The 27,979-nt window shown below is 48.6% G+C and overlaps 1 protein-coding gene across 2 annotated transcripts; it reads right to left on the reverse strand.

Annotated features, from left to right (window-relative positions):
- On the reverse strand, positions 416-27,713 carry LOC8061646 (tetratricopeptide repeat protein 27 homolog). 2 transcript variants are annotated; one of them, XM_021453066.1, is made up of 21 exons: positions 27,240-27,713; positions 25,676-25,826; positions 24,471-24,781; positions 23,834-23,915; positions 22,621-22,936; positions 15,604-15,662; positions 15,130-15,219; positions 14,112-14,203; positions 13,933-14,031; positions 13,769-13,846; positions 13,030-13,114; positions 12,559-12,617; positions 12,401-12,470; positions 5,202-5,293; positions 3,811-3,873; positions 3,675-3,741; positions 3,265-3,462; positions 3,068-3,187; positions 1,560-1,712; positions 1,101-1,197; positions 416-937 (listed from the first exon to the last, which is right to left on the reverse strand). In XM_021453066.1, exons 1-20 carry the CDS (start codon positions 27,641-27,643, stop codon positions 1,111-1,113), a joined length of 2,676 nt encoding a protein of 891 aa, XP_021308741.1. In that variant the 5' UTR covers positions 27,644-27,713; the 3' UTR covers positions 416-937; positions 1,101-1,110. The 2 variants fall into 2 exon arrangements, with proteins under 2 accessions (XP_021308741.1, XP_021308740.1); XM_021453065.1 differs by having other exon boundaries at positions 416-998.

Consider the following 27,979-nt stretch of genomic DNA (forward strand, 5'->3'; position numbering starts at 1 on the left):
TACCGAACGAACCATTGACTTAGCCACGGGCCACGTGGATGAGTGATCTGTTTCTGTTGGGTACAAGTTGAATAGAGAGCCTTCATTCAGTTTTGAGGAAGTAACGTGCCTTCACTTTTGTTTACGACTTCTCGCATATCTTGCAAACAGCAACAGATTATACATTTTGTGCCAGGTGATGTATAGTGGATGGATGCATTCTCATCGGTCCAGGCTGGCAAAGGACATTAATTGGGTTGCAAGGCACAGCACCCAGAAGTCAGCTCCTTGATCCAGCCTGTGTCTACTTGACCGTGTAATTAATTGTATGATGATTTGCGTACTATATAGTATTTCAATCTTAAATAATCAAACTAAATAAATAATGGCAGGTGGAGCACTTACTAAGAGCATCTCCAATAGTTCCAAAAAACAATTGGTAAATCAATGAGTTTTTCAAATGGCTAAAAAATTTAGGAGTATAGTTGTCAAGTTTCTTCAACAATCCTAAAATCTTGGTACTAAAATATAGAAGATAATTTTACATCGATAATCCTCAAGCTAGAGAAGCCATTTTCTACACTGCGTTTGGTATGGCTGCAGAAGTCAAAGCTGGAGTCAGCTATTGGAGCCATACCAAAGAAACCCCTAGCCAGTGGCATATAGAAATTTTTTCCTTCAAGAATTTCAAATCCATATAAGTTACAGAGATTACAATAAGATACACTTCGAAGGTCTGAAACACGACGGTTTCAAAACCCGCTTAAAAATGACATTTGCGGGCTCGGGGACAAACCTCTTGCATCCCTACTTTTTTGTTTAACACTGAAGCCCATTGTGTGTCCATGCACTTTGATGTTTACTGTCCAAAAGTATGCCAATTAAAGAATTTGCATGGTAGACATGACTCATCAGCGTGCTCAGAGTCCGACAATGTAACCTTGATTCCCCAGCAAGACTACCATAGAGAAGTTTAATTAGAAATGGGCAATCCATTACCATAGCCAGTGTTTCAAAACCTGGATGCAACAACATGCAGACCAATATAAAACCACCAGTAGAAGTGAATTCTGCATGTGCGATGTATCCATGTATAAGCAAAAATAATTCTTTTAGCTCACCTGGATAAGCCTAGGCAGTAGCAGCAATCATGTTCTTTATTTCCTCAAGACAGTTATCAAGAGCTTTGTACTCCTCGGTGTCTGAGAAGTCCATTGCCTACAGAGTGAGGAAAGTTTACCAGATGTGTAATCTATGATGGGCATGAAACAAAGTTGTTGCTGATATCAAAGATAAGATTGTAGTTTCTCAACACAAATATAATAAAAGAAAATGCAAGCAACAAATGGCACAGAAAAGAAATGTAGACAATAAAAAAATGCAAGCAACTTCATTCTGTGTAAGCTAATAAAAAAATGCACAGAAATGGTTAATATCGATGGTATGTATTTCCATTCAGTTATTCGGGCATCCCAAATTCTTGAAAAGATTTTTTGCACTTCATTCTGTGTATGCTCTAGATTATATTCATGACCTCTTCATTATATAGAAATGGAACAATGCAGACAAAATTTGTATACCTGTTTCAAGGTACTTCTAAGGTGCATCTCAGCTGTTAATAATTCTCGTCGGCTTCCAGTTGAGGAAGAAATTTCCATGTACACCTTGCAAAGCTTCAAAGAAGCTTGAGCATACTTTGCGAACTTCGTCTGGTCATGCCATAATTCTGAACCCTGTGAGGGCAATAATTTAGTTTGTAAATTATTGTGACAGGGAAGTTATAAAGGCATCTCAAGCTGTCTCAGGCATAAACTAATAATGACATTATTAAGTAACTAAAATGAGTAACTACTAGATGCTATTTTGAAAAAATACACTATTTATTATAGAGCAAATAATATTATTACACACATGGAAATTGTAAAGGTTAACTTTTTTCATACCATAGTGTGTCAAAAATATGAAGTAGACATAGAGGAAGCTGATAACGACCTTGTAAGAATACAAAAGAGCACAAGGGACACCATTCTCATTCCTCTTGCAATGTTTAAAACCAGATTAACATGGATCCATCAGACATGGGCCAGCTGGACCAGACCAGCCCAGAGGTGGTTGCTGCCCCACCACCAGCTCCTAGCCCCTAGAGTCAGGCAGGAAAACCACACCCCTTCCTTGCATAAAAGCGACTTGTTTAGGAAAGTTAAGCTTGAGTCAGGAAAGATGGATCACTACTATAAGATTCCATACTTCAGTTTGCCTTCGGAGCTAAGTTTATGGCCTCTACATATAATTAGAGGTGATGTACCTGTGAAATTAAGCAAGAAAAGTGACTCCCCTGCCACTGCCTGTCTCACCGTCTAGCTCCGAGCTGGCAAAAGAACTCCTTAAGCTGGTTTGGTGACTTGTTTCAAAATAGCTCTGATTACACTTGTTTTTGCTTTTATAATCAAAATTAGATGTTTTGATTGCAAGTCGACTTCATTGTGGCTCGATTCGGCTCGGTCGTTAGTGTTGGACTGCTGGAGTAGTGGAGTAGCCATGTTGCCGTAAGACACCCTTTACAGGATCATGAATTATACAATAGTGCCTTCCTAGCATAAGAAGTGCATTTTACCCTGAATTTCTGTATCCATACATAGAACATGTACTGCATCTACAGATTTCAGAAATCCTATTTTACATACTTTTCGCCAAAGGGGTGTCAGTTGATTTCTTGAGTATGTTCCCATAAAGATATTTCTGATCCAGAATGGTAGTATTTCTATGTTTCTATTTTTGTCAGGGACAAGTTATGAATAATACAGAATTTAATGTTTCCTCAAGAATGCAAAACTCCACAAAACACAAGCTCAAAGAAAATTAGAAGTAATTCGCCAGAATCAAGTCAATGTCCTGTACTGTAGACACACGAGGTATTTGTGTATATAAACCACATTTTTGTACCCTGATAATATATCCCCCCCCCCACATCTGCTCCTCAGTACACACATACGAGGATATCAAGGTGAACCCATCATTCAAAGAATCCAACACGCCTTTTGTTTATTGCTTGGTAATGAAGCATTCAGCATGAGAACAGTATATGCACCTGAAGAGATCGAACTTGCTTCAACAAAGCTTCAGAACATGCCATGAGGTTACCCCTGGTCTTATGCCATCTTGCATACAAACCCCATACGTCCGCATTGCTGCCTCCACTTCGCACAATCTGCAAACACAAGCAAGATATTAACTGCAATCTGGTATCTAGTATTAGATGAAATACAGTCCAGAGAGGTTGGTAACCTGCTGAAGGATATGACCGATAATATCTAACAATTGACTGGATTGTCTTGTCTCTATATTTGCATCATCTGATGCTTCGTGAGTATCAACAAAATTTGGAGATTGTTCTTCAAGTGTTGTCATCACCTTGTCCAATATACCAACATTAAAGCGCTTGTTTGAGGATAAATCCAATACAGTTTTCAAGGCTTCAAGTGTCTGCAGAGGGAACTTAGTATTATTTGAAGATCTATTTTGCAAAAAAAAAGGAGTGGGGAGGGGGGCCGTTGGACATTATCTACTGCATATGTTCAAGGAACACTAGCAGCTTTGAACTAAATGCATGAGTAAAATAGAGAACAAAACCACAGATAACAAAATGTCCTGTGAAAGCAGAAATATCAAGTCAATTTCTCGAAAGACATACTTACCAGTCGAATATTCCCTGTGTCCAAAGCAACTTTACTGTAATTTTCCCAGATTTCCCAGCTATTCCTCCTACAAATAATATATTGTGAATTTATAAATTCTATTACTGGACTTTTATGGACATCAGGTGGAACATACTTGAACTTTACAGCTTCCCTAAATGCTTGGACTGCTGCTTGGCTTTTCCCTCTAATCATGTGCCTACATAATTAGCTAAATTAAAGGTCGATACAAGATAAAAAAATGATAGCACAAACAAACATCATCAATAAATCTTAATTAGCTATTCCCCCTACAGAACATATCAATCGCACCCGCCCATTACATTACTCACATGAGCTCTGTACAGTGTAACTTCTATACCATGTGATCTATTGTCTTTTTTTTTTATGGAACAATAACGCTTGTTCTAAAAGGCATAATAAACCAACAGACTGGCAAGTACTAACAACCAATGAGTGCTTGATAAGAGTAACACAAGGCTTGACTCAATCAATGTACACAAATTTCCACGAAATGATTTTTGAAAGACCATGATGCACAACAGCATAATACCACAGAGCAGTGTTTTCTGATCGTCCGATTAATCGCGATTAATCGTGATTAATCGTCCTTATCGGTCTGTAGCACTCGATTAGGGCCTCCGATTCGATTAGAGCGATCAGAAACCTGATCGTCCGATCAGGCCTCCTAACCGATCAGAGTTGACTGGCAGATTGGCTGCTTTTGGTCTGGGATATATTTAATTGGGTCAGGCCCATTAGGGTTTTCCTTATAACTTCACCCCCACTCTCTTCTCAGTCCTCACTCCCACTCCAGCCGTCAGCTACTGAGCTGCTGCTGCTCGTGCTGCCTGCTGCTTCCTCCTCCCTCTTCCCTGCTGCCTGCTTCTTCCTCCCCATTCCAGCTCCAATCCAAGTAGCCCGCTGCTGCTTGCTTCCCCTCACTCTTCCCTGCTGCCTGCTTCTTCCTCCCCCTTGACCTTGAAGCTTGATGTCCATATATAAATATATGGAGTCAAATCTCACAGGTAAATAGCCAACTAACTAGAAATATAGTCTTGATGCTTGATGTGTACTATATAAATATATAGTATATGGTATATATACCATACATATATGATATATACTTATATAGTCCTGCTTTATGCTGGACGATTATATGGACGATTAGACCGATCAGGAGTCGATTAATCGTCCTGATCGTCGATTAATCGTCCTGATCGTCCTGATCGGTGCCAGACCGATTAGAAACGATAAGCCGATCAGAAAACATTGCCACAGAGAGAAATGCGAAAACTAATATATTCTACGGAGCAGCTTGAATTGACAAGGTAAAACAGCAAGATCAAAATAAAATAGAAAATATTCAGCAGCGCAAATGAGAGAAACACACGAGGCAAAATGTAATGACATGGTAAATCAGGGCACATAACACCTAGTCAAGCATAAATGCTAATGACATTGCACATCAGGCCAAACCATCAGCATCCTAATACAAACAAGGAACAAGTATATAAAATGATATACAGGCAGGCTATGTTGTTCCATGCTTCTCCATTCTCAGGATCTATCTGTACAGCACGACTAAACGCATCCACAGCTTTGTCAAGATCCTTGTCCTGTATGAACACATAAACAGTAAATCTATTTGACAACATATGTTCTAAGGAAGCAACAAAGCTGATAGGTAAAGGTAATAGAAGAAAGCGGGAACATAAAGGCAAAATCATGTTGCCACAACCAAATTTAAGGTAACAAAGCATTGCCATGCCAAAGCATGACATGATAGTTGACTCCACACTCAAGTCGTCATGTCAACACATGACATGATATTTGTCCATAGCACTCCATGTGTACTGACCAAGTAGATACAATTTCTACCGAAAAAACAATGTGAAATGACTCTTAGAATGTCTGATTTCATTATTGGGCTAACCCTAACCAGGGTGGCCATATAGTTAGGGATACATGGGCCTCATGGGCCTAGCCTCATGGGCCTAATACTCATATACTCTAACATCCCCCCGCAGTCTGAACTACCGTCGCAGCGGAGTTTGCAGACTGTACACGAAAGAAAAGAGATACAACACATGAGCCCCCCCACAGACACAACTAGCCACTGGTGATGTTGAGACCGGTACGGAACTCGGTGAAGGTCGAGGACGGGAGACCCTTGGTGAAGATGTCGGCGAACTGGGAGGTGGTCGGGACGTGGAGGACCCGAACATCGCCGACCGCGACCCGGTCCCGGACGAAGTGTAGATCGATCTCCACATGCTTGGTCCTCTGGTGCTGGACCGGGTTGGTGGAGAGGTACACCGCACTGACGTTGTCGCAGTAGACTAGTGCGCTCCGGGAGAGAGGGCTGTGGAGCTCGGTGAGGAGCTGTCGGAGCCAGGAAGCCTCAGCCACGCCGTTGGCGACAGCACGGTACTCCGCCTCGGCACTGGAGCGGGAGACGACCGACTGGCGCTTGGACGACCAAGACACCAGGTTGCCGCCTAAGAAGACGGCGTAGCCGGAGGTGGAGCGGCAGGTGTCTGGACACCCGGCCCAGTCGGCGTCAGTGTAGACGACGAGCTCGGTGGAGGACGACCGTCGGTGAAGGAGGAGACCGAAGTCGACTGTGCCGCGGAGGTAGCGTAGGATCCGCTTGAGAGCGATGAGGTGTGGCTCCCTGGGATCATGCATATGGAGGCAGATCTGCTGAACTGCATAGGTGATATCCGGCCGGGTGAAGGTGAGGTACTGAAGTGCCCCGGCAAGACTCCGATATGCAGTGGGATCTGTCACTGGTATACCCTCAGCCTCCGAGATCTTGCCCTGTGTGTCAACTGGAGTGGAGCAAGGCTTGCAGTCAGTCATCCCAGCTCTGTCCAGGATATCAAGAGTGTACTGCCGCTGGTGAAGAAGTAATCCAGCAGGGTGAGGCTCAACAGTGACCCCGAGAAAGTGATGTAGAACACCCAGATCCTTCATAGCAAACTCCTGCTGAAGAGAGGCGATGATCCGCCGAAGGAGTGACTCAGTGGAAGCTGTGAGGACAATGTCATCAACATAGAGCAGCAGATATGCAGTCTCGGTCCCATGGTGATAGATGAACAGAGAGGTATCTGACTTGGCCTCCACAAACCCCAGAGTAAGTAGAAAAGCAGCAAACCGATGGTTCCACGCCCGGGGGGCCTGCTTGAGGCCGTATAGAGACTTGTTGAGCCGACACACCATGTCAGGACGAGCAGAGTCAACAAACCCCGCCGGCTGACTGCAGTAGACTGTCTCAGTAAGAACGCCATGCAGGAAGGCATTCTTGACGTCCAGCTGATGCACGGGCCACCCGCGCGTGAGAGCCAGCGAGAGCACCGTGCGGACGGTGGCCGGCTTCACCACCGGGCTGAAGGTCTCGTCGTAGTCGACACCGGGCCGCTGAGTGAAGCCTCGGAGAACCCAGCGAGCCTTGTACCGCTCAAGGGTGCCGTCAGCCCGGCGCTTGTGGGTCCAAATCCACTTGCCGGTGACGATGTTGGAGCCCGGCGGTCGTGGCACCAGATCCCATGTCTGGTTGGCGAGGAGGGCCGCGTACTCCTCTTCCATCGCGCGGTGCCAGTGAGGGTCCAGCAAGGCCTCGCGGACGGAAGAGGGTACCGGTGAGACCTGCGAGTCCCCGGGCATCGCCGCAAGAGCCCGGGGCTGTAGGGTCCCAGCCGCGTGTCGCGTCACCATCGGGTGAACATGACGCGGGTGTCGGTGAAGGAGCGGTGGGTGGTACACCGGCGTCGCGGCCCGAGTAGCTGGGTGCCGCGGCGGTGGGGTCGGTGTCGCCGGCGGGGAAGACGTCGCCGGTGGCGCAGGTGACCCCGGCGAAGAGGGGGCCACCGGCGCCGCCGGAGGCAGCTGCGCCAGCCGGGCACGTCGCTGGTAGACGCGCACCGGCTGGGCGAAACGTGCCGGCGGGGTCGGAGCCGGAGACGCCGACCCGGGACCCACGTCGGGAGCACGCACCGGTTGGGCGAAGCGTACCGGTGAGGCCGGTGTCGAAGGTGCCGACCCGGGACCCGCGTCAGGCGCAGGGGCCGGGCCGGAAGGTGACATAGCAGTACCTGCAGGAAACACCGGGAAAGGTGGCTCGACCACCGGGTCAGTAGGAAACACAGAGGAGAGGTCATGCTCCGAGGTGGAAGCAGGAGTGGTAGTGGTGGAAAAGGGGAAGATCGACTCGTCGAACACCACATGGCGAGATATGAGGACTCGACGAGAGGTAAGTTCGTAGCATCGGTACCTCTTGTGATCCGGGGAGTACCCAAGGAAGACACAGAGAGTCGAACGGGGTGCCAGCTTGTGAGGAGCGGTGGCGGTGGTGTTGGGGTAACACGCACACCCAAAGACTCGAAGGTGATCATAGCGAGGGGTACCAAAGAGAGCGTGGTGAGGTGTGGGAGCTGGACAAGCAGCGGAAGGAAGGCGGTTAAGGAGGTAAGTGGAGGTGTGCAAGCTCTCGGCCCAGAAGCGAGCAGGAAGAGAGGCCTGGAGCAGGAGAGTGCGCACGGTGTCGTTGGTGGTGCGAATCATGCGCTCAGCGTTGCCGTTTTGAGAGGAGGTATACGGGCAAGACATGCGCAACTGGACACCGTGAGAGAGAAAGAAGGCGCGGGAGGTGGAGTTGTCGAACTCCCGACCATTGTCACACTGGACAGCCTTGATAGGGAGGCCGAACTGTGTGGACACCCAAGCGAAAAAGTGGACAAGCGCGGGGAAAGCATCAGACTTTGCACGTAAAGGAAAAGTCCAGGAATAATGAGAATAATCATCCACCACCACAAGATAGTACTTGTATCCAGAAATACTGATGACCGGAGAGGTCCATAAGTCACAATGTACAAGGTCAAAAATGCGGGCCGCATGAGAAGAAGAACTAGAAAAAGGAAGACGAACATGACGGCCCAGTTGGCACGCATGACACAAATGCTCATCGTGAGCCCGAGTACATCGAATATCGGAACTACGACTAAGCTGCATCAAAGCATCACGTCCAGGATGGCCGAGACGCCGGTGCCAAGTAGTGGAGGTAGTGGTGGCGAAGGCAGATGCTGGAAAGCGAAGAGTGTAAAGGGGCCCCGTGCTGTCACATCGGAGCAGAGGACGCCGGGAAGCCAAATCCTTCACAGTAAGACCAGAAGAGTCAAACTCCACAGAACAAGAATTGTCAGCTGTAAAACGACGAATAGAAAGAAGATTGTGAACCATAGAAGGAGCAACAAGAACATCAGGAAGACGAAAGGAACCATGGGGGCCGGCGGCACCCACAGAGGTGACAGGAAGACAAGACCCATTAGCGACCATAATGGACGAAGGGAGAGAAGGAGAAGGAGGGTGAACAGAAGAAAGAATACCGGGGTTAGGAGTAGTGTGGTAAGTAGCCCCAGAGTCGGCGACCCACTCCGGCCCGACTGGAGGTGTCAGGGCCATGGTGCTAAAGGAGTGCGCCAAGGCCGCCTGGTCCCAGCCGGCAGACCCGGGCAAGGTTGCCGGTGGAGTAGACCATGAGGACGCGAACGGGGCCGCCCACGGGGTCACTGAGGGGAACCCCGGGGGAGCACCCGCGAGCATGGCCGCCGGCGGGCGAGGCTCGCCACCGGAAGCCTGGAACGGCCACATGGAGATGCGCCCTGACCATGGGTTGTTGTAGGATGGCCAGGGTGCACCCCGTGGAGGTGGCGGCGTCGTGTTCCCCCCACGACCTGCTCCACGTCCCCCACCACAACGACGGCGGCCGCCACGGCCCCCCCCCCACCCCCGCTCGGCCCGGGGGGAAGAGGACCCAGAAGTGACTGTTGTGGTGGTGTGGCGGGACGGTGCGGAGTGGCAGCAAGAGCAGTCGAGGAGGAGGACGAGGACCCCGGAGCGGAAGTGGACCCAGGCTGTAGGCCCTGAGTAAGCTCCTCCATGACTAGGTCATCACGGACCTGCAGGAAGGTGGGGAAGGGTCGCTGCCGGGTGATCCACGTTCGGAGGTAGGAGTAGCGGTCACTGAGCCCGCGGAGAACGCTGAGGACCAAGATGCGGTCCTCCACGGGCCAGCCGAGGTCGCCGAGAGAGTCTGCCATACCCTTCATCTGGCGGCAGTACTCGCTGACGGAGAGGTCGCCCTGGACGAAGGTGCGGAAGCTCGCGTCGAGCCGCAGAGCCCGGGCCTCGGCGTTGCCCAGGAACTGTCCCTCGAGCGCCAACCAGGCTCCGCGAGCGCTCGGGGTGTTACGAACGAGGTCGTGGAGGTCCAGGGAGATCGTCCCCAGAATCCAAGAGAGGACGATGCTGTCGAGGCGTAGCCACGAGGGGGTCGGGACCACCCCCGCGGTGTCGAGGAGGACGTGGTCGTCAAGGGTGTAGCGGCGGAGGGTGAGGAGGACCAAGTCCCTCCAGCGAGCGTAGGAGGGCGACTCGGGCTCGAGGACGACCGGAACGAGGAGGCGGATGTTCTGGACGCCACCAGCCTGGTAGTGGAGCTGCACCACGTGGGGGTCGGCCGGATCGTGCCAGACGACCGAAGCCGATCCCGAGGACGTGTTCCCGACGTCAGGCGAGGCCGGAAGGCCGAGGAACTGCTCGGCTTCGGCGATCTGGCGGGCCAAGGTGTCGGCCGCGTCGCGCTCGCGCTCCCAAGCGAGAGCGGCCTCACGCACGCGAGCCCGGCCCTCCGCAGCCGCAGCACGAGCAGTGACGAGAGCGGCAATCAGGGTGGAGTCCGGACGGTGCATCACGGGCGGCGGAGGCGGTGCATGGAAGGGGGCCGCGGACGGAGCTCCTGCGCGCGTTCCTGCGGCCAGACCAGAGGCCGCCCCCCTGGGCACCGTGAGCAGAGCCCCAGGCAGAGAGGCGAGCTCCGGAGGCATGCCCAGGCCAGCTGCGATGGCAGCAGCGGCACCCCGGGCGTAGGCAGCCGCGGTGGCCGCGTCGGGCGCGCCCTGGTCGCCGGCCAGAACGGCCTGAAGGCCAGCTCCGGGCGCCGTCGCGTGCAGCTCTGCCCCGGGCGCTGGCGCGACGTGGGGGTCGGAAACGGCTCCGTCCGCATCCGCCAGCCCGTCCGCGCGACTCCCGCCTGGGTTGGTGCGCGGCGCATCCTGCGCGGCGACCGCCGGTCCCTCGCGCGCGGCCAGAGCCGCAGCCGCGCCGGCGGCCAGGGCGGAAGCTGCGCCTGCGCCAGAAGATGTAGAGGCAGGGGCGGCGGCTCTGGGCTGCGTCTGCTGCGCGATTTGCGCTCAGGAAGAGCTTGGGAGAGGAGGGAAGTGGTTGAAGTAGAAAGGAGGAGGAGGAGGATCAGGCCGGCCGGCCATGGCCGCCGGCGGCGCGCCGGCCAGAGGTGGCGGCGGCTGGGGTGGGCAGGGGAGCAGGGGAGGAAGAAACCCTAAGCTGATACCATGTTAGAATGTCTGATTTCATTATTGGGCTAGCCCTAACCAGGGTGGCCATATAGTTAGGGATACTTGGGCCTCATGGGCCTAATACTCATATACTCTAACAATGACCACCCATATACCTATTAAATGTCATGATACAACCATTTATGTTCTGTCAGAGCATTTAATTAAGGGTAGAGAGTGGAAATGATATGGCTGGGATGTTGGCTTTATTCATCTGACTAGACTATCAACGATGGCAGGGGAACGAGCCTGATCCTAGGAGGCTCTGAACATAATAACACAATTCCTGCTTAATCCCCTAATGCTTAGCCAGCCATTAGTTAAATGGTCTAATGGCCAGCAGATGTACTAACAAACCCCCTAACTTCGCTCACAAGATGCTAACAACCCCCAACAAAGTGCTAATCTGATAGGCCTCAGCCACTAGTAGACGCTGGCCCCTTCTTCTTGGTGTATTGCTTGCCAATGAAGGTGTTCCCAACACGAAAAATTTCAATAACTACACCCTCAGTATCCTCCATGGACAAATATTGTGGATGTTTTATTGTGAGCCATAGAGAAATGGAGTGTAATGCAATGGCCATTGGAACAACTCAGCTCATGCAAACATATTCCACCACCACCTAGGTGGCTTCCTAGTCCAATATTTTAAATGCTGTGAAAAACACTTGATATTTCCCGCCTGTGAATTGTGATATGATAAATTAATAATTAGTTGATGTTAATGTATAATAGCCAAGGGTATTAGTGTAATATCCTACTAGGGTTTTCCTCTTGTGTCACTCTATATATAGTTTACATTGGACCTCAATATAATCATCCAGTTCAGTCTCTCTTTATTTGTAACAGCTGAAACTTGAAAGCATATTTTTAGGAGCCTAAAACCATAATGGGAAAACCTTAAAAAGAACTACTGAGGTTCCTGTCTTAACTTCCACAAGGCAGCAGTCTGATTTCTAGTTCCATATTGCCAGAAATGCAAAACAGTAAGTTGCAAATAAGTAGTGATCCATAACAATGACGAAAATAGCAACAGTCTTATTCAAATAATTATACAAACATTCCGTTTTAAGAAATGTCACTACTACATATGCAGAATAAAATATCCATACATACTTCTCTTTGCACGCCAACACTCTCACGGTGTAACTGGTCAGCACAACACACCAAAGAAGCGGTTGGCTGAGCCAGCCCGGGTTCGAGTCATGGCACCATCTTCTTAAGACGAAAAATCAGGGGGACGTCTCCCCCCCTGGTCGAGTTTTTTTTACTTTCTCTTTGCAAAAGAATTTAAAACTTTGTAAAAATTACCTTCCATGCAGCTGTGCCATATGCAAACCAGCCATCTGGAATTAAAGAGTTCAATGACAATGCAGATTCCCTATTCAAAGTTCAAAAGCAAGAGATTTTGCAAGTTATTGACAAAGAATCAATGATAAACAACATTTTTGCTTAAGATAGTCTTATACCATAGGATTTTGGATGTATGGAAGTCATTCCTGTTGTACGCACTGCGAGCCAAAGAACGCTACATGAAAAAGTAAGACACTGTGAGAATGGTTCCACAGTAGAAAAGAGAAACTGCACAAATGTCATTGATGGGGCCCAAACAGCAGGGGAAAGCAATAATGTTGCATTGCTTCATTCATGACTATCTATCTGAACCTACAGATTAATTAGATTAGACACTAAGAGGCCATTCACTTTAAAACAAATATAAAACCTGTCTTGAAGCTTTAAAGTTTCATGAAGACATGTGGAAACATGCTCAAAACAGAACATGTTTGAAACTCTCTTAACCTTGGTATGAAAACTTTGGTGCCAGGTGAATGACCTATCCTATTGTCATTCATACCATTTCCTAATCCAATTCCTATATACAATGATCCGCCACAAACAAGATGATCAAGGAAACTGAAAAGAATTAACATCAACTTTACCATAGCTCGGGCTGATTTACTGTTTGATACTTCCAATGCCTTTTTATAATGATCGTCATTATTTGTAACATCACCAAGCGAACACCTAAATGAGAGTCTCATCAGATAGCAAAATGCAAGGAAACAAAAAGTAAACATGAGGTAGAACATGATCATTCCATACAATAAACGCTAGAACTTGGTAAATCACTCAGCAATCCTTTATTTGTATTTTTTTTTGACAATAATCAAGAATTTTTAAGCTCTATCTACAGACTTTATGATATTGTCTTCAGTATATTGCAGTTCTTATACTAGACAGGACAGTTACTAGGGAGATACCTGAAAAAGTATAAACTGAAAATGATATTTTGTGCATCTAAGATTTAATTTTTTTTGGGTAGAGATTGTGGAGAACAATCTTTAGGGTTGTATTCTGACATCACTCTTTACAGTAGTATTTATCAATTGTCTTGAAGAGGTGGGACTATTCAATTTGACAGAGTCGTATACCACGTTAACGGGAGAGCAGCCATGCATTCAATATGCATGCCATAAGAGGAGTCACAGTCGGAGGAAACAGAGAAAAAAAAGGAGAGAGAAGCTTTGATGACGAATACTTCTGGAAAACGAGATTTTGCTCATACCACTTAAAACTTTTGGACAGGAGTATAAGGTAAGAAATAATAATTTCTTAAGAAGACGACAGAGAATTTGTAACATTTATTCAAAAAATGCAAAATAGTCCCAAGAAACTCACCATAACCTTGGGTCATTTGGTGTAACAGAAAGTCGAGCATTTATTAGACTAACTGCATCAGCCACTTTACCTAATAATCTGCCAAATAACAAAACTTTAGCGTTTATCACGGCAAAAAATTCAACTGAATGTACGACGGTTCTATTTCAAGTTGAAATGCATACCGATAGCAATATATTAAATTGTCCCACAATTCAAGATCTTTAAATATATCCAGTGCTTCTCCAACTATGCCACAACTGATCAAAAGTTCGCCATATTCTCTTGAGTAGTAAAACAAGTCCAAGTCACATTAGTGTTCCAGAAAGGAAGAACAAAGAAGCTTATATATATTACTGCATACTTCCTCAATGCAGGAAGAGTTGGCATATGAACCGCAAAAACCATTTTAACTCTTTGTGGGACGGAAGGGAATTCTTTGCCGATATCTTCAACCTAATAATATACATTGAATTTGTACATTAGGTGTGATATACATTGAAAAAAACAAAGCTTCTCAATCAGACCTAAAATGAAGTGTTTAAAATAAAACACTGGCAAAAGTCTGGAAAAAAAACAGGCCAGTTGCTCAGGCCTATCCAGTCAGGTTGGACCTAAAAAAATATTGATAGCAGCAGCTCACAAGTAATGTAAAGATCTCATTAACTATGTATTCTCAAGTCTTGACCACAATGGTTGATTATCAGCATGACTTCAGAGAGGGGGAGGGAGACGGAGGGGGGGGGGGCGAGGGGGAGGGGGGTTCAGGGAGACGGAGAGGGAGAGGGCCAGAGGGGGAGATGGAGACGGAGAGGAGGGAGGGATGGAGGAGAGAGAGAATAAAGGGGAAATGGAACTGGAGGAACAAATATGGTTCTGCCATGAAGCTGTTAGATGAAGAATGTAACTGTAAATTTAGAGCATCATGGTTAGGAATTTAGGAACTATAAAGTTACCCAAAAATAGATAAAAAAAATAACCTAAGTCAACAGATTAGTTAATCCTGGAACAAGTGCAGGTAGAGGTAGCAACCAACCTATTAGTGCAATTTTAGGGTCTTAGGGAACCAATGAAAACCAGGAAGCAACTGAAATAATATACCCACATACAATGTTGGTCTTATATGAAAACAAAGTGTTAGTCATCCAAACAATAAAATAAACAAAGTAAATGGAACAATGGCATAGATAAATATCAAAGACCTGATGAGTTGAAACATGCAAATACTCTAGTGATCGGGAAGCTAAAAATATAGGAAAACTGCAACCATAATGAAAAATATACTGTCTACCTGACCTGAATGAACACTCATATATATACATTGTGATTATTTGAACTTTTGAACAAAGATTATACAATCTGATAAGTGATTCATCACTTACCAAATTCTCCATCATTAGTAGTGCCCGCTGCTTTGTCCGACTGCGGGTCGACTCCCATCTAACACGCAGTATATCGCACAAACTCCTGATCTGAAATAAGAAAATATATATATACTTCTCTGATATTCACCTAGCTATCCTTATTAATTTTCACAGATGCAGGGAAAACTCGAGTAAACGACAGTGAATTATCCAAATATTGTTTGAGCACAGAAACGAAATCTCCAGAACAGAAATAAGGTTGGAGTCAAAATTGTGGAATGACATCCCATGCATAGGTTGTGGGCCAACACATGAGATTAGTAATCAGAGTAGACATTGAAGGATAAAAAGGCTTGCACAATGATAAGAAAAAAAAGAGTGGGCCTCAAGCAGTCAAGCAACCGAATCTTGGTTTTTATGTTTTTGTGTTAGAACAAGAAATGGTACCACACATGTTTCCACCAGAGCAATATAGCGCAATCAGACTCATACCACAAAGTAAGATTCCTCCTGAGAATCGATTGACTCTATGTATGGTGCCATCTCCCACCCTGCATATAAAACCAAAAAACTTACACATGATGATAACATAAACAATCATTTGGGAAATATATACTAAAATCCAGTTAAACACATAGCATGGAAAAATACTGTACTCTTCAAAAAATTGTATCCTCTCTCCAAATAGACAAGGTCTGTAGTTTGAATAATGGTCTTGTACATAAATGTTAGGCTTATTTACCTTCCAATGCAAAAGATGTGTTGTCTCCTACGTACTGTTAAGGTATAATAGTCAGGGGTATTATTGTAATCTTCTATGTACTGTTAATGAACACTAATCTATCACTTTGCATCCTCATATGCATGCATTCAACATTGTAAGAGACATGAATTAGGGTAGTCCAGTAATCTTTTATGGCTTCTTGGTTCATGTGCTAAGATTAGATCTACTTCATACTTTTGTCTGATGGAGTATGCAATATTGATGAGAGAATTAATTCTCTCATTATTCTCGGAGCTTGGACTATTTGGAACCACCGCAATGGGTGTGTTTTCGACGGAGCAGCTCCAAATTTGGTTCGTGCCTTGATGGCAGCTGGGGAGGATCGTCATTTGTGGTCCACGGCTGGGGCTCGAGGGCTTTCGTTTCTGTCTGCCCTCCTCCCTGGTAGCTAGCTTGTTTGGCTTTGTTTGTGGTAGTGGTCGCCTTAAGTAGCTTTGTCGCGGGCGCTAATGTAACCCTAGAAACAGGTGGGGTGTGAGTGCGTGTGTGTGTGAGTTTGTGTGTGTGTGTGTTGTGTAGCGTTGTTCGGGCTCTTGCCCTTTACCCTCTTCTTAATATAATGAAGCGCAGCTCTCCTGCGTTTTCGAGAAAAAAAAAATATATTGAGTAAAAAGAAATGGTCCGCATAAAGATAAAAAATGAAATGGCATGTCAAACTATGACATTGTTTGATTTTCAATGCCATCTACTAAACAAACTTTTTCATTTAGAATCTAAAATTCCTCCATGCCCAAAAAAAAATGTCTCTCACTTTTAATTCAGAATTTTCAATGCCTTCGCATGATCAGAATGAACTAAATGCTATTACTGCTAGAATTAGGGTTTCTCATTACTTGGGCTAACCCTAACCAGGGTGCCATATAATTAGGGATACATGGGCTTCATGGGCCTAGCCACATGGGCCTGCATTACACATACTCCAACACCCCCCCGCAGTCTGAACTACCGGCGCAGCGGAGTTGCAGACTGGACTCGAAAAGAATCACACACACGAGCCCCCCCACAGACACAACTAGCCACTGGTGATGTTGAGGCTGGAGCGGAACTCGGCGAAGGTCGAGGACGGGAGGCCCTTGGTGAAGATGTCGGCGAACTGGGAGGTGGTCGGGACATGGAGGACCCGAACATCGCCGACAGCAACCCGGTCCCGGACGAAGTGTAGATCGATCTCCACGTGCTTGGTCCTCTGGTGCTGCACAGGGTTGGTGGAGAGGTACACCGCACTGACGTTGTCGCAGTAGACCAGTGCGCTCCGGGAGAGAGGGCTGTGGAGCTCGGCGAGGAGCTGCCGGAGCCAGGAAGCCTCAGCCACGCCGTTGGTGACAGCGCGGTACTCCGCCTCGGCACTGGAGCGGGAGACGACCGGCTGGCGCTTGGACGACCAAGACACCAGGTTGCCGCCTAGGAAGACGGCGTAGCCGGAGGTGGAGCGGCGGGTGTCTGGACACCCGGCCCAGTCGGCGTCAGTGTAGACAACGAGCTCGGTGGAGGACGACCGTCGGTGGAGGAGGAGACCGAAGTTGACGGAGCCGCGGAGGTAGCGAAGGATCCGCTTGAGAGCGGCGAGGTGTGGCTCCCGGGGATCATGCATATGAAGACAGATCTGCTGAACTGCATAGGTGATATCCGGCCGGGTGAAGGTGAGGTACTGAAGTGCCCCGGCAAGACTCTGATATGCAGTGGGATCTGTCACTGGGGTACCCTCAGCCTCCGATAGCTTGCCCTGTGTGTCAACCGGAGTGGAGCAGGGCTTGCAGTCAGTCATCCCAGCTCTCTCTCCAGGATGTCAAGAGTGTACTGCCGCTGGTGAAGGAGTAATCCAGCAGGGTGAGGCTCAACAGTGACCCCGAGGAAGTGGTGGAGCCGACCCAGATCCTTCATAGCAAACTCCTGCTGAAGTGATGAGATGATCCGTTGAAGGAGGGACTCACTGGAGGCTGTGAGGACAATGTCATCAACATAGAGCAGCAGATATGCAGTCTCAGCCCCATAGTGATAGATGAACAAAGAGGTGTCTGACTTGGCCTCCACAAACCCAGAGTCAGCAGAAAAGCAGCAAACCGATGGTTCCACGCCCGGGGGGCCTGCTTGAGGCCGTAGAGAGACTTCTTGAGCCGACACACCATGTCGGGAGAAGAGTCAACAAACCCCGCCGGCTGACTGCAGTAGACTGTCTCAGTAAGAATGTCATGCAGGAAGGCATTCTTGACGTCCAGCTGATGCACGGGCCACCCGCGCGTGAGAGCCAGCGAGAGCACCGTGCGGACGGTGGCCGGCTTCACCACCGGGTTGAAGGTCTCGTCGTAGTCGACACCGGGCCACTGAGTGAAGCCCCGGAGAACCCAGCGAGCCTTGTACCGCTCAAGGGTGCCGTCAGCCCGGCGCTTGTGGGTCCAGATCCACTTGCCGGTGACGATGTTGGAGCCCGGCGGTCGTGGCACCAGATCCCATGTCTGGTTGGCGAGGAGGGCCGCGTACTCCTCTTCCATCGCGCGGCGCCAGTGAGGGTCCAGCAAGGCCTCGCGGACGGAAGTGGGTACCGGTGAGACCTGTGAGTCCCCAAGCATCGCCGCAAGAGCCCGGGGCTGCAGGGTCCCAGCCGCGTGTCGCGTCACCATCGGGTGAACATGACGCGGGTGTCGGTGAAGGAGCGGTGGGTGGTACACCGGCGTCGCGGCCCGAGAAGCTGGGTGCCTCGGCGGCGGGGTCGGTGTCGCCGGCGGGGAAGACGTCGCCGGTGGCGCAGGTGACCCCGGCGAAGAGGGGGCCACCGGCGCCGCCGGAGGCAGCGGCGCCAGCCGAGCACGTCGCTGGTAGACGCACACCGGCTGGGCGAAACGTGCCGGTGGGGCCGGAGTCGGAGACGCCGACCCGGGACCCACGTCGGGAGCACGTCGCTGGTAGACACGCACCGGCTGGGCGAAGCGTGCTGGTGGGGCCGGTGTCGAAGGTGCCGACCCGGGACCCGCGTCAGGCGCAGGGGCCGGGCCGAAAGGTGACCCCTCGGGACCCGGACAGGGTAGAGGCCCCGAGGTGTCACGGGCGACAGGCGACGTAGCAGTACCTACAGGAAACACCGGGAAAGGTGGCTCGACCACCGGGTCAGTAAGAAACACAGAGGAGAGGTCAAGCTCCGAGGTGGAAGCAGGAGTGGTAGTGGTGGAAAAGGGGAAGATCGACTCGTCGAACACCACATGGCGAGATATGAGGACTCAATGAGAGGTAAGGTCGTAGCATCGGTACCCCTTGTGATCCGGGGAGTACCCAAGGAAGACACAGAGAGTCGAACAAGGGTGCCAGCTTGTGAGGAGCGGTGGCGGTGGTGTTGGGGTAACACGCACACCCAAAGACTCGAAGGTGATCATAGCGAGGAGGGGTACCAAAGAGAGCATGGTGCGGTGTGGGAGCTGGACAAGCAGCGGAAGGAAGGCGGTTAAGGAGGTAAGTGGAGGTGTGCAAGCTCTCGGCCCAGAAGCGAGTAGGAAGAGAGGCCTGGAGCAGGAGAGTGCGCACGGTGTCGTTGGTGGTGCGAATCATGTGCTCAGCCTTGCCGTTTTGAGAGGAGGTATACGGGCAAGACATGCGCAACTGGACACCGTGAGAGAGAAAGAAGGCGCGCGAGGTGGAGTTGTCGAACTCCCGACCATTGTCACACTGGACAACATTGATAGTGAGGCCGAACTGTGTGGTGACCCAAGCGAAAAAGTGGACAAGCGCGGGGAAAGCATCAGACTTTGCACGTAAAGGAAAAGTCCAGAAATAATGAGAATAATCATCCACCACCACAAGATAGTACTTGTATCACTGATGACAGGAGAGGTCCATAAGTCACAATGTACAAGGTCAAAAATGCGGGCCGCATGAGAAGAAGAACTAGAAAAAGGAAGACGAACATGACGGCCCAATTGGCACGCATGACACAAATGCTGATCGTGAGCCCGAGTACATCGAATATCGGAACTACGACTAAGCTGCATCAAAGCATCACGTCCAGGATGGCCGAGACGCCGGTGCCAAGTAGTGGAGGTAGTGGTGGCGAAGGCAGCTGACAAAACTGGCGAAAGAGGCGAGGCAGATGCCGGAAAGCGAAGAATGTAAAGGGACCCCGTGCTGTCACATCGGAGCAGAGGACGCCGGGAAGCCAAATCCTTCACAGTAAGACCAGAAGAGTCAAACTCCACAGAACAAGAATTGTCAGCTGTAAAACGACGAATAGAACCATAGAAGGGAGTAACAAGAACATCAGGAAGACGAAAGGAACCACTGGGGACCGGCGGCACCCACAGAGGTGACAGGAAGACAAGACCCATTAGCGACCATAATGGACGAAAGGAGAGATGGAGGAGGGCGAACAGAAGAAAGTATACCGGGGTTAGGAGTGGTGTGGTAAGTAGCCCCAGAGTCGGCGAAGCACTCCGGCCCGACTGGAGGTGTCAGGGCCATGGTGCTGAAGGAGTGCGCCAAGGCCGCCTGGTCCCAGCTGGCAGACCCGGGCAAGGGCGCCGGTGGAGTGGCCCACGAGGACACGGGGAACGGGGCCGCCCACGGGGTCACTGAGAGGAAACCCGGGGGAGCACCCGCGACCATGGCCGCCGGCTGCCGAGGCTCGCCACCGGAAGCCTGGAACGGCCACATGGAGATGCACCCTGACCATGGGTGGTGGAAGGATGGCCAGGGTGCACCTCGTGGAGGTGGCGTGCTGCCCCCACGACCTGCTCCACGTCCCCCATCACGGCGACGGCGGCCGCCACGGCCCCCCCCCACCCCCGCTCGGCCCGGGGGGAAGAGGACCAAGAAGTGACGACTGTGGTGGGGCGGCGGGACGAGGCGGAGGAGTAGTAGCGAGAGCAGTCGAGGAGGACGAGGACCCCGGGGCGGGGGTGGACCCAGGCTGTAGGCCCTGAGTAAGCTCCTCCATGACAAGGTCGTCACGGACCTGCAGGAAGATGGGGAAGAGCCGCTGCCTGGTGATCCACGTCCGGAGGTAAGAGTAGCGGTCACTGAGCCCGCGGAGAACGTTGAGGACCAAGATGCGGTCCTCCACGGGCCAGCCGAGGTCGCCGAGGGAGTCCGCCATGCCCTTCATCTGGCGACAGAACTCGCTGACGGAGAGGTCGCCCTAGACGAAGGTGCGGAAACTCGCGTCGAGCCGCAGAGCCCGGGCTTCGGCGTTGCCCAGGAACGGGCCCTCGAGTGCTAGCCAGGCCCCGCGAGCACTCGGGGTGTTGCGGACGAGGTCGTGGAGGTCCAGGGAGATCGTCCCCAGAATCCAGGAGAGGACGACGCTGTCGAGGCGAAGCCACGAGGGGGTCGGGACCGCCCCCGCGGTGTCGAGGAGGACGTGGTCGTCGAGGGCGTAGCAGCGTAGGCTGAGGAGGACCAAATCCCTCCAGCGAGCGTAGGAGGGCGACTCGGGCTCGAGGACGACCGGGACGAGGAGGCGTATGTTCTGGACGCCCCCTGCCTGGTAGTGGAGCTGCACCACGTGGGGGTCGGCCGGATCGTGCCAGACGACCGGAGCCGATCCCGAGGACGTGGTCCCGACGTCAGGTGAGGCCGGAAGGCCGAGGAACTGCTCGGCGTCGGCGATCTGGCGGGCCAAGGCATCGGCCGCGTCGTGCTCGCGCTCCCAAGCGAGAGCGGCCTCACGCACGCGGGCCCGGCCCTCCGCAGCCGCAGCCCGAGCAGTGACGAGAGCAGCGATGAGTGTGGAGTCCGGACGATGCATCACAGGCGGCGGAGGCGGTGCAGGGAAAGGGGCTGCGCCCACAGCTGCACGCGGGCCGGCAGCAAGCCCCCTGGACAGGGCGCCCCCAGCCGTGAGCAGCGTCCTGGGCAGATCGGCCGTGTCTAGGGGCATGCCAAGGCCTGCAGCAATGGCGGCAGCCGCTCTCCGGGCGTAGGCTGCTGCGGTGGCGTCGTCGTTGGCGCCCAGCTGGAGCTCAGAGGCGTCCGCGGCGTCCTCTGCGGCGTCTGCACGCGCCCCGTCCACAGGCGCCCGGTCCAATTGCGCCCCGCGCGCTGCTGCCGTGCGCGCAGCCACGTCCGCGTGCACCGCGGCCTCCCCGCGCGCCGCGGCGTCCGCGCCCGCTGGCTGCTGCAGGGGAGGTCGGGGCTGGCCACCGCCGCGGCGGCGGCGGCGGCTGGTTCCGCGCCCGCGACGGCCGCCAGGAGGAGGGAAGGGTGGGCCGCGCCCACTGGCTGCTGCAGGGGAAGGCGGGGCTGGCCACCCGCGGCGGCGGCGGCGGCTCGGGCCCAGGATGGGTAGGGGAGCACCGGAAACTGCTGGAAGTAGGGAGGAGGAGGAGGAGGAGGCTCCCTGCCTGCCATGGCGGCGGCGGCTGCTGCTTGCCTGGAGGCAGCTGGGAGGAGGAGGAGGAAAGCCTAGGCTGATACCCATTACTTGGGCTAACCCTAACCAGGGTGCCATATAATTAGGGATACATGGGCCTCATGGGCCTAGCCACATGGGCCTGCATTACACATACTCCAACAATTACTAAAGGAGCTACTTTATTCTCCATGCATATATGTGAAAAACAACTAAACCAGAACTCTCATTTAAAATAATTTAGAAAGTATGACAATTGAATTGAATTGAAGCCATCTTTGTCGCCCAGAACTCTATTTGCAAACAAGATTGTGATGCCAAATAAATTTCTTTGCATGCTTATGGTAGGAGGGGGGAAATCACAAGTGTCCACGGGGAATGAAAACAGACATACCAGACATTTCATCACTACGACTCCTCCGGCTCACATGCAAGCATTGTGCAAGTACAGCAGCCTGCTGTATAGCCGATAGTGATATTTTTGCACTGTGGTTTGTTGTATCTTCACTGGCAGAATTACTCCCATCATGCACCAGTCTGGGCATTCTTAGTATGTCACAGAAATCATCGCCTTCAACAGGATCGAAGCTCCTTGCATTTTTTAAAGCTGCATTGTCATTCTGAGCTACTGTGGGTTCTGTCACTTGTCCTTCATTTGAGCCTGATTTATTGGTCTTCGCAACAAGCACCATTTGAGACTTTGCATCCACCTATAACAATAGCTGGCTCACTTCATTTTTCAATAACAGATGTTCGCTCTTTACATAATAGAAAGGTCAAACTCTATTGTTACTCCATTTTGACATGCGGGTCCATTTTCTTAGGCCTTGTCATTTCACTAAGTATGTTCAGTTCAGGAAACAGATGGTGTAGTTATTCAAATATGTCCTTTCTCTACTCTACTTCGGCCTTGTTTAGTTCCCAAAAAATTTTGCAAAATTTTTCAGATTCCCCGTCACATCGAATCTTTAGACGCATGCATGGAGTATTAAATATAGACGAAAATAAAACCTAATTGCATAGTTTGGTCGGAATTGACGAGACGAATCTTTTGAGCCTAGTTAGTCCATGATTGGACAATATTTGTCAAATACAAACGAAAGTCCTACAGTGCCTGTTTTGCAAAATTTTTTGGAACTAAACAAGGCCTTCAATGCTGTAAAAGAGGTTTGCAGTATGCCACTGAAGTATCTGTAGTAAAATAAAATGCTTAGAATCTTCCTGGCTTGTATGCACAGTAAGCTTGGATTTGTTGAAAAGGAGAAACTAAAAGGCACTGCCTCCCCAAATTATAAGACGTTTTGCTATTCTAGATACATAGTTTTTTGCTATGCACACACACACACACACACATATATATATATATACACACTTCAGACATTGATTTAGACATTTTACTATGTATTTAGACATTGATTTTACTATGTCTAAATACATAGTAAAATCAATGTATCTAGAAAAGCCAAAATGTCTTATAATTTCAAACGCAGTATGTTTCTTTTAGTGTGTTCTGTGAAACAAAGTGATGTATCTGTATCTATCAATCAAACTAAGAGGAGATGGTAATACAAAATTAAGAAAAAAGATCAGAGTGCAGTATAATTCACCTGGTGTATTGTTCGAAAACCAAGGATCCCTGTAAGGGAGAGGTGCAAACCACATGCCTCTTGTGCGCTATTGAGATGCAACCTACCCAAACATCCAGACAAGATAGTAAGTATATGTTCATAAATGGCTATCAGTTTTCCAACCCTATGCAATTTGAATACATATTGGTTGAATGCCTAAGGATATGTTTATGGTTGCTGACTTGCTGTGCCATGCTGTGCTGCACTGCACAGGTTACCAAGCTTACTATGATTTTTCAGTTACAGATCCTAAAATGATGCTTCCAATCAGTGGTGGAGGATAGTTAAAGGCCCAAAGGGGTCATGCCTGCCAACACATCCACCCAAAAAAAAGGTGCAGATTCCTCTAGAATTGTAGAATTTAAATTTGATGATATGTTCAGATTACAACTACTAGCCCCTTCTACTCCTAGAATCTACTGGAACCTCCTTCAGTGCTTCCAACAACTGCATGGAAAGAAGTTAGAAACAAACAACCAATCGCAGTGACAAGCGGAGCCTAAGATGTTATAATTCTGAGAAACAGTTTACAATAACAATATATACAGCATTTCTGAGCAAAGAACAAATATTATGAGGAAATTTAAAGCTCTCAAACTGAGAGTGACAAAAAGACCTTGAAGCATCAACACGGCCATATTTGTATTCCACAATTCCAGCCTCTAAGAAAGCAGCTGAAACAAAATAAGAGCCTTCTCCATCAGACAATAAATAATCCCAGTAGGTAGAAACCTTTTCCAGTTCACCAAAATGGTCCAACATCTTATTCTTGTACACTTGCACTTGATCAAACAAAGATGATGATAAGTCATCCAAGATGTTCTGCTGGAACATTGATATTCTAAACAACCACCATGGCACACTGCAGCAATCAGAAAGATCCAGACTCTGTAGGCTGGTAAACAAAAGCTTTGCAAAGACAATGAACTGCAAAAGAATAAGATAGAAACACAAAATACTGTAAATACAAAACCAGGAAGACATTCTGTGCCTGCTAAATTTGGCAATGAATAAACAAAATCAGACGCTTTGTCACCACCTATGGTACTAAAAGGCTCAATACAAATCAAAGCTTTTGATCACAGAAATTGGCTTGACGTAAACACAAATACAGCCAATTGCAAGATTACTAGACTAGACACCAATAAAATACGAGTCCTATGGAGTATTGGCACAAGCTAAAGGCCTGTGTCTATAAATATGTTAAAAACATAATAAAAATCTTTATGGTGCACTTTACAATTTATACTACATACTCTTACATTAGTAATGTAGAGAAGTTAGAATGATCAGCACTCCATATGGATTCAAATATGTTTGGTGGAGGAATTTATTGTTGTAGATGCAATGATTTTGTGGTTCTTCATAAAAAAATGTCTAAGACAGATAAATGTCAACGCATAGATGTCCTGTATCTTTAAAAATGTTGTGTTGTCGCCAATCTCTCATTTTAAACTTTGATAATGTATGTGCCAAAAATTGACAAACTTGCACTGATCAGGCAGTCTGGCATAGTTCGCATGAGTACCCCTTAGTACCCAAGATGATGTAACATATGCTCAACAAAAATGCTATATGAGTATATGAAACCCACATAAACTTCAGCTACTATAACTTTGCCATTTCCCAAAGCTCAAAACCCACCATCCAAGTCTTTCATCGATGACATGTTATTTCAAAAAATAGATTAACTGATTATGGAAAGGCCATAGGAGAGGTGTTAATGAATTCAACAAAAAATAACAGAACATCACTTTAACCAACAATTAAATTCCAAGACATAAATAGAGAAAATGAATGAGACAACCTTAACACACATACCTGCAAGAGTGAAAATTTCCCATGAACATGAGAACCAAAAGAAGCTAAATTGTCAGAAGCCCAGGCATCCCATTCGTCTCCAAGCTCATTATAGCATCTTTCATCTAAAGATGAAATCCAGAAAGGAAAAGTGGGAAACTTCCTTGGAGGCCTAAAAACAATTTTGAAAAGCATATATATATATAACAAAAAACAGTACCTCCCAAAAAAAATCCAACAGGTTTAAATTAACATGAGAAGGTAAATCAGATTTGATAGAGTCATGATTTGTAATAATAGAATCATGTAGATATGACATCAGAGCATCAGACAGAATACAATGTACTATATCATCATATAGAAACACTAGCTCGTCCTTTCTTTAGAAACACCAGCTCATCCCTTCTTTTATAAATTGTTTTTCTACAGTATACAAACAATGTGCTTTACAAAAAAAATTCAGAAATCAAGTCAATTACAGCTCAAACAGTATTACTAGACCATGAAACTGCAGATGTTCCTATAAACGAAACAATAGAGCACATCTGCAGACCAAACTCTGCTGCATGCATCAATTTATGCTTCTATGACACTCTCTGGCGATACTTCATGTGGGGAAGCTATCTCCAGAAAGAAGCCATAAACAGTCCTCGAAATATTTATTCCCTCTCTGACTCCAAATGCAGGTCGTTTTAAACTTTTGTACAAGGGCCAAGAAAGTAGATAAAATGACCTCAGTGCCCTTAATGCATACTCTGTTGGGAAATATGACTCATTCATTTGTGAGAAAAAATAAAAGTAATATTAATATTTATTAACGGGAGCAAAGAGGTAAGAAAAGGATAAAAGATGCATATAAGTTCTAGAATGACTTATATTTAGTGAAAATTAAGTGCTCCCTCCGTTCCAAATTACAAGTCGCTTTGACTTTTTGATACATAGATTTTGTTATATCTAGATATATAGTAAAATTGATGTACCCAAAAAGTCAAAGCGCCTTATAATTTGGAACTGAGGGAGTAGGCTAAAACAACCTAAATATAGAAATGGAGACAGTATGTAACCACATTGCATTCCCTCACCAAGTCAACATAGCTCCCTAGTCCCTCAACTACATCCATCTGACTGATATGTACAAGGAGTATACCACATGCTAGCAATCAAGAGTATTCCATTTTTGTTTCTTATAAGTCAACATTCAGGAACAAGTTAAATAATCTCGATATCTTACTTGGCAAACTCCAACAATATTCTACTATGCCACATTTTAGAATTATGTGAAATTAGCAATTTTTAAAGTGCGTTTAAAACCTGTGATCGAATTTGCAGAAGGTTAATTCTAGAGGCTAAATGGAACTAGCACATCACATTATGTTGGACCAATGCTTAAAACTATATCCTCAGTCTAGTATGTAAGCTGTAATTGATCAAAAGGATCCCAGGATATTTAAAATCTAACGTTTCTTCCACTAAGTTGTTTGCAAAACTAAGCGCACACAGTGAGTCATGGCTTTCCCTAATCATATATATAGTAAATAAAAGAGAGAGAGAGAGAGAGAGAGACAAAACCCAGAAACTAACTCACCCAGTCACGTTCTGTTGCGTGAACGCGAGCAGCGCGGCCACCGCAGCGGAGAGCACAACCGTGCACCTGCACTCGAACCCCGCTCCCGCCGTTCCCCCGTCCCCATCCCCCAGCAGGAACGCCCGAGCGGCGGCACCTAGTTCGGCGTAGAACTGCGCGGCGGAGCCGGGAGGCCCAGAGGAGGCGGAGGCCGGGAGGAGGTGCGGCGCAGCGGCGGCGAGCACAGCCTCGTAGTCGCCGGTCTCAACGGCGGCGAGCGCGGAGGCGGCGGCGGGGCCGAGCGGATGCGCAGGGGGAGGGGAAGCGGGTGGAGGCGGGGTCGAGGGCGGGGCGGAGAGGGTGCAGCGGAGGAGGCGGAGCTCGGCCTCACGGAGGAAGCCGGGGCGCCGGGTGGCGCAAGTCATGGCGGTGGCGGCGAACGCGCAGCGGGAAGATGAATTGAGACTGCGTCCGGCGCCCGTTATGGCGGTGGGCGGCGGTGAGGTTTATTAGGGTTTTAATATTTTAATTTTTATTGTACTCCCCAGTTTGCCTAAATTTTATTATTGATGTACAATAAAGGTACAGTACATAACATGTGCTTGATCGATTTGATCAGATGTGCAGAACAAGGTTCAAAACTTTTTTTTTTGGTTTTTTGGATTCTCGCCATTACAATTTTCCAACTTTTAAAAAACGCCATTACAATTCATCTTATTGGAGATTTGCCATTACTATTCTGCTCCTCCCTCATCCTTGCC

The sequence above is a fragment of the Sorghum bicolor genome, chromosome 2 (assembly GCF_000003195.3).
Source record: "Sorghum bicolor cultivar BTx623 chromosome 2, Sorghum_bicolor_NCBIv3, whole genome shotgun sequence".
In the NCBI taxonomy this organism is placed as follows: domain Eukaryota; kingdom Viridiplantae; phylum Streptophyta; class Magnoliopsida; order Poales; family Poaceae; genus Sorghum; species Sorghum bicolor.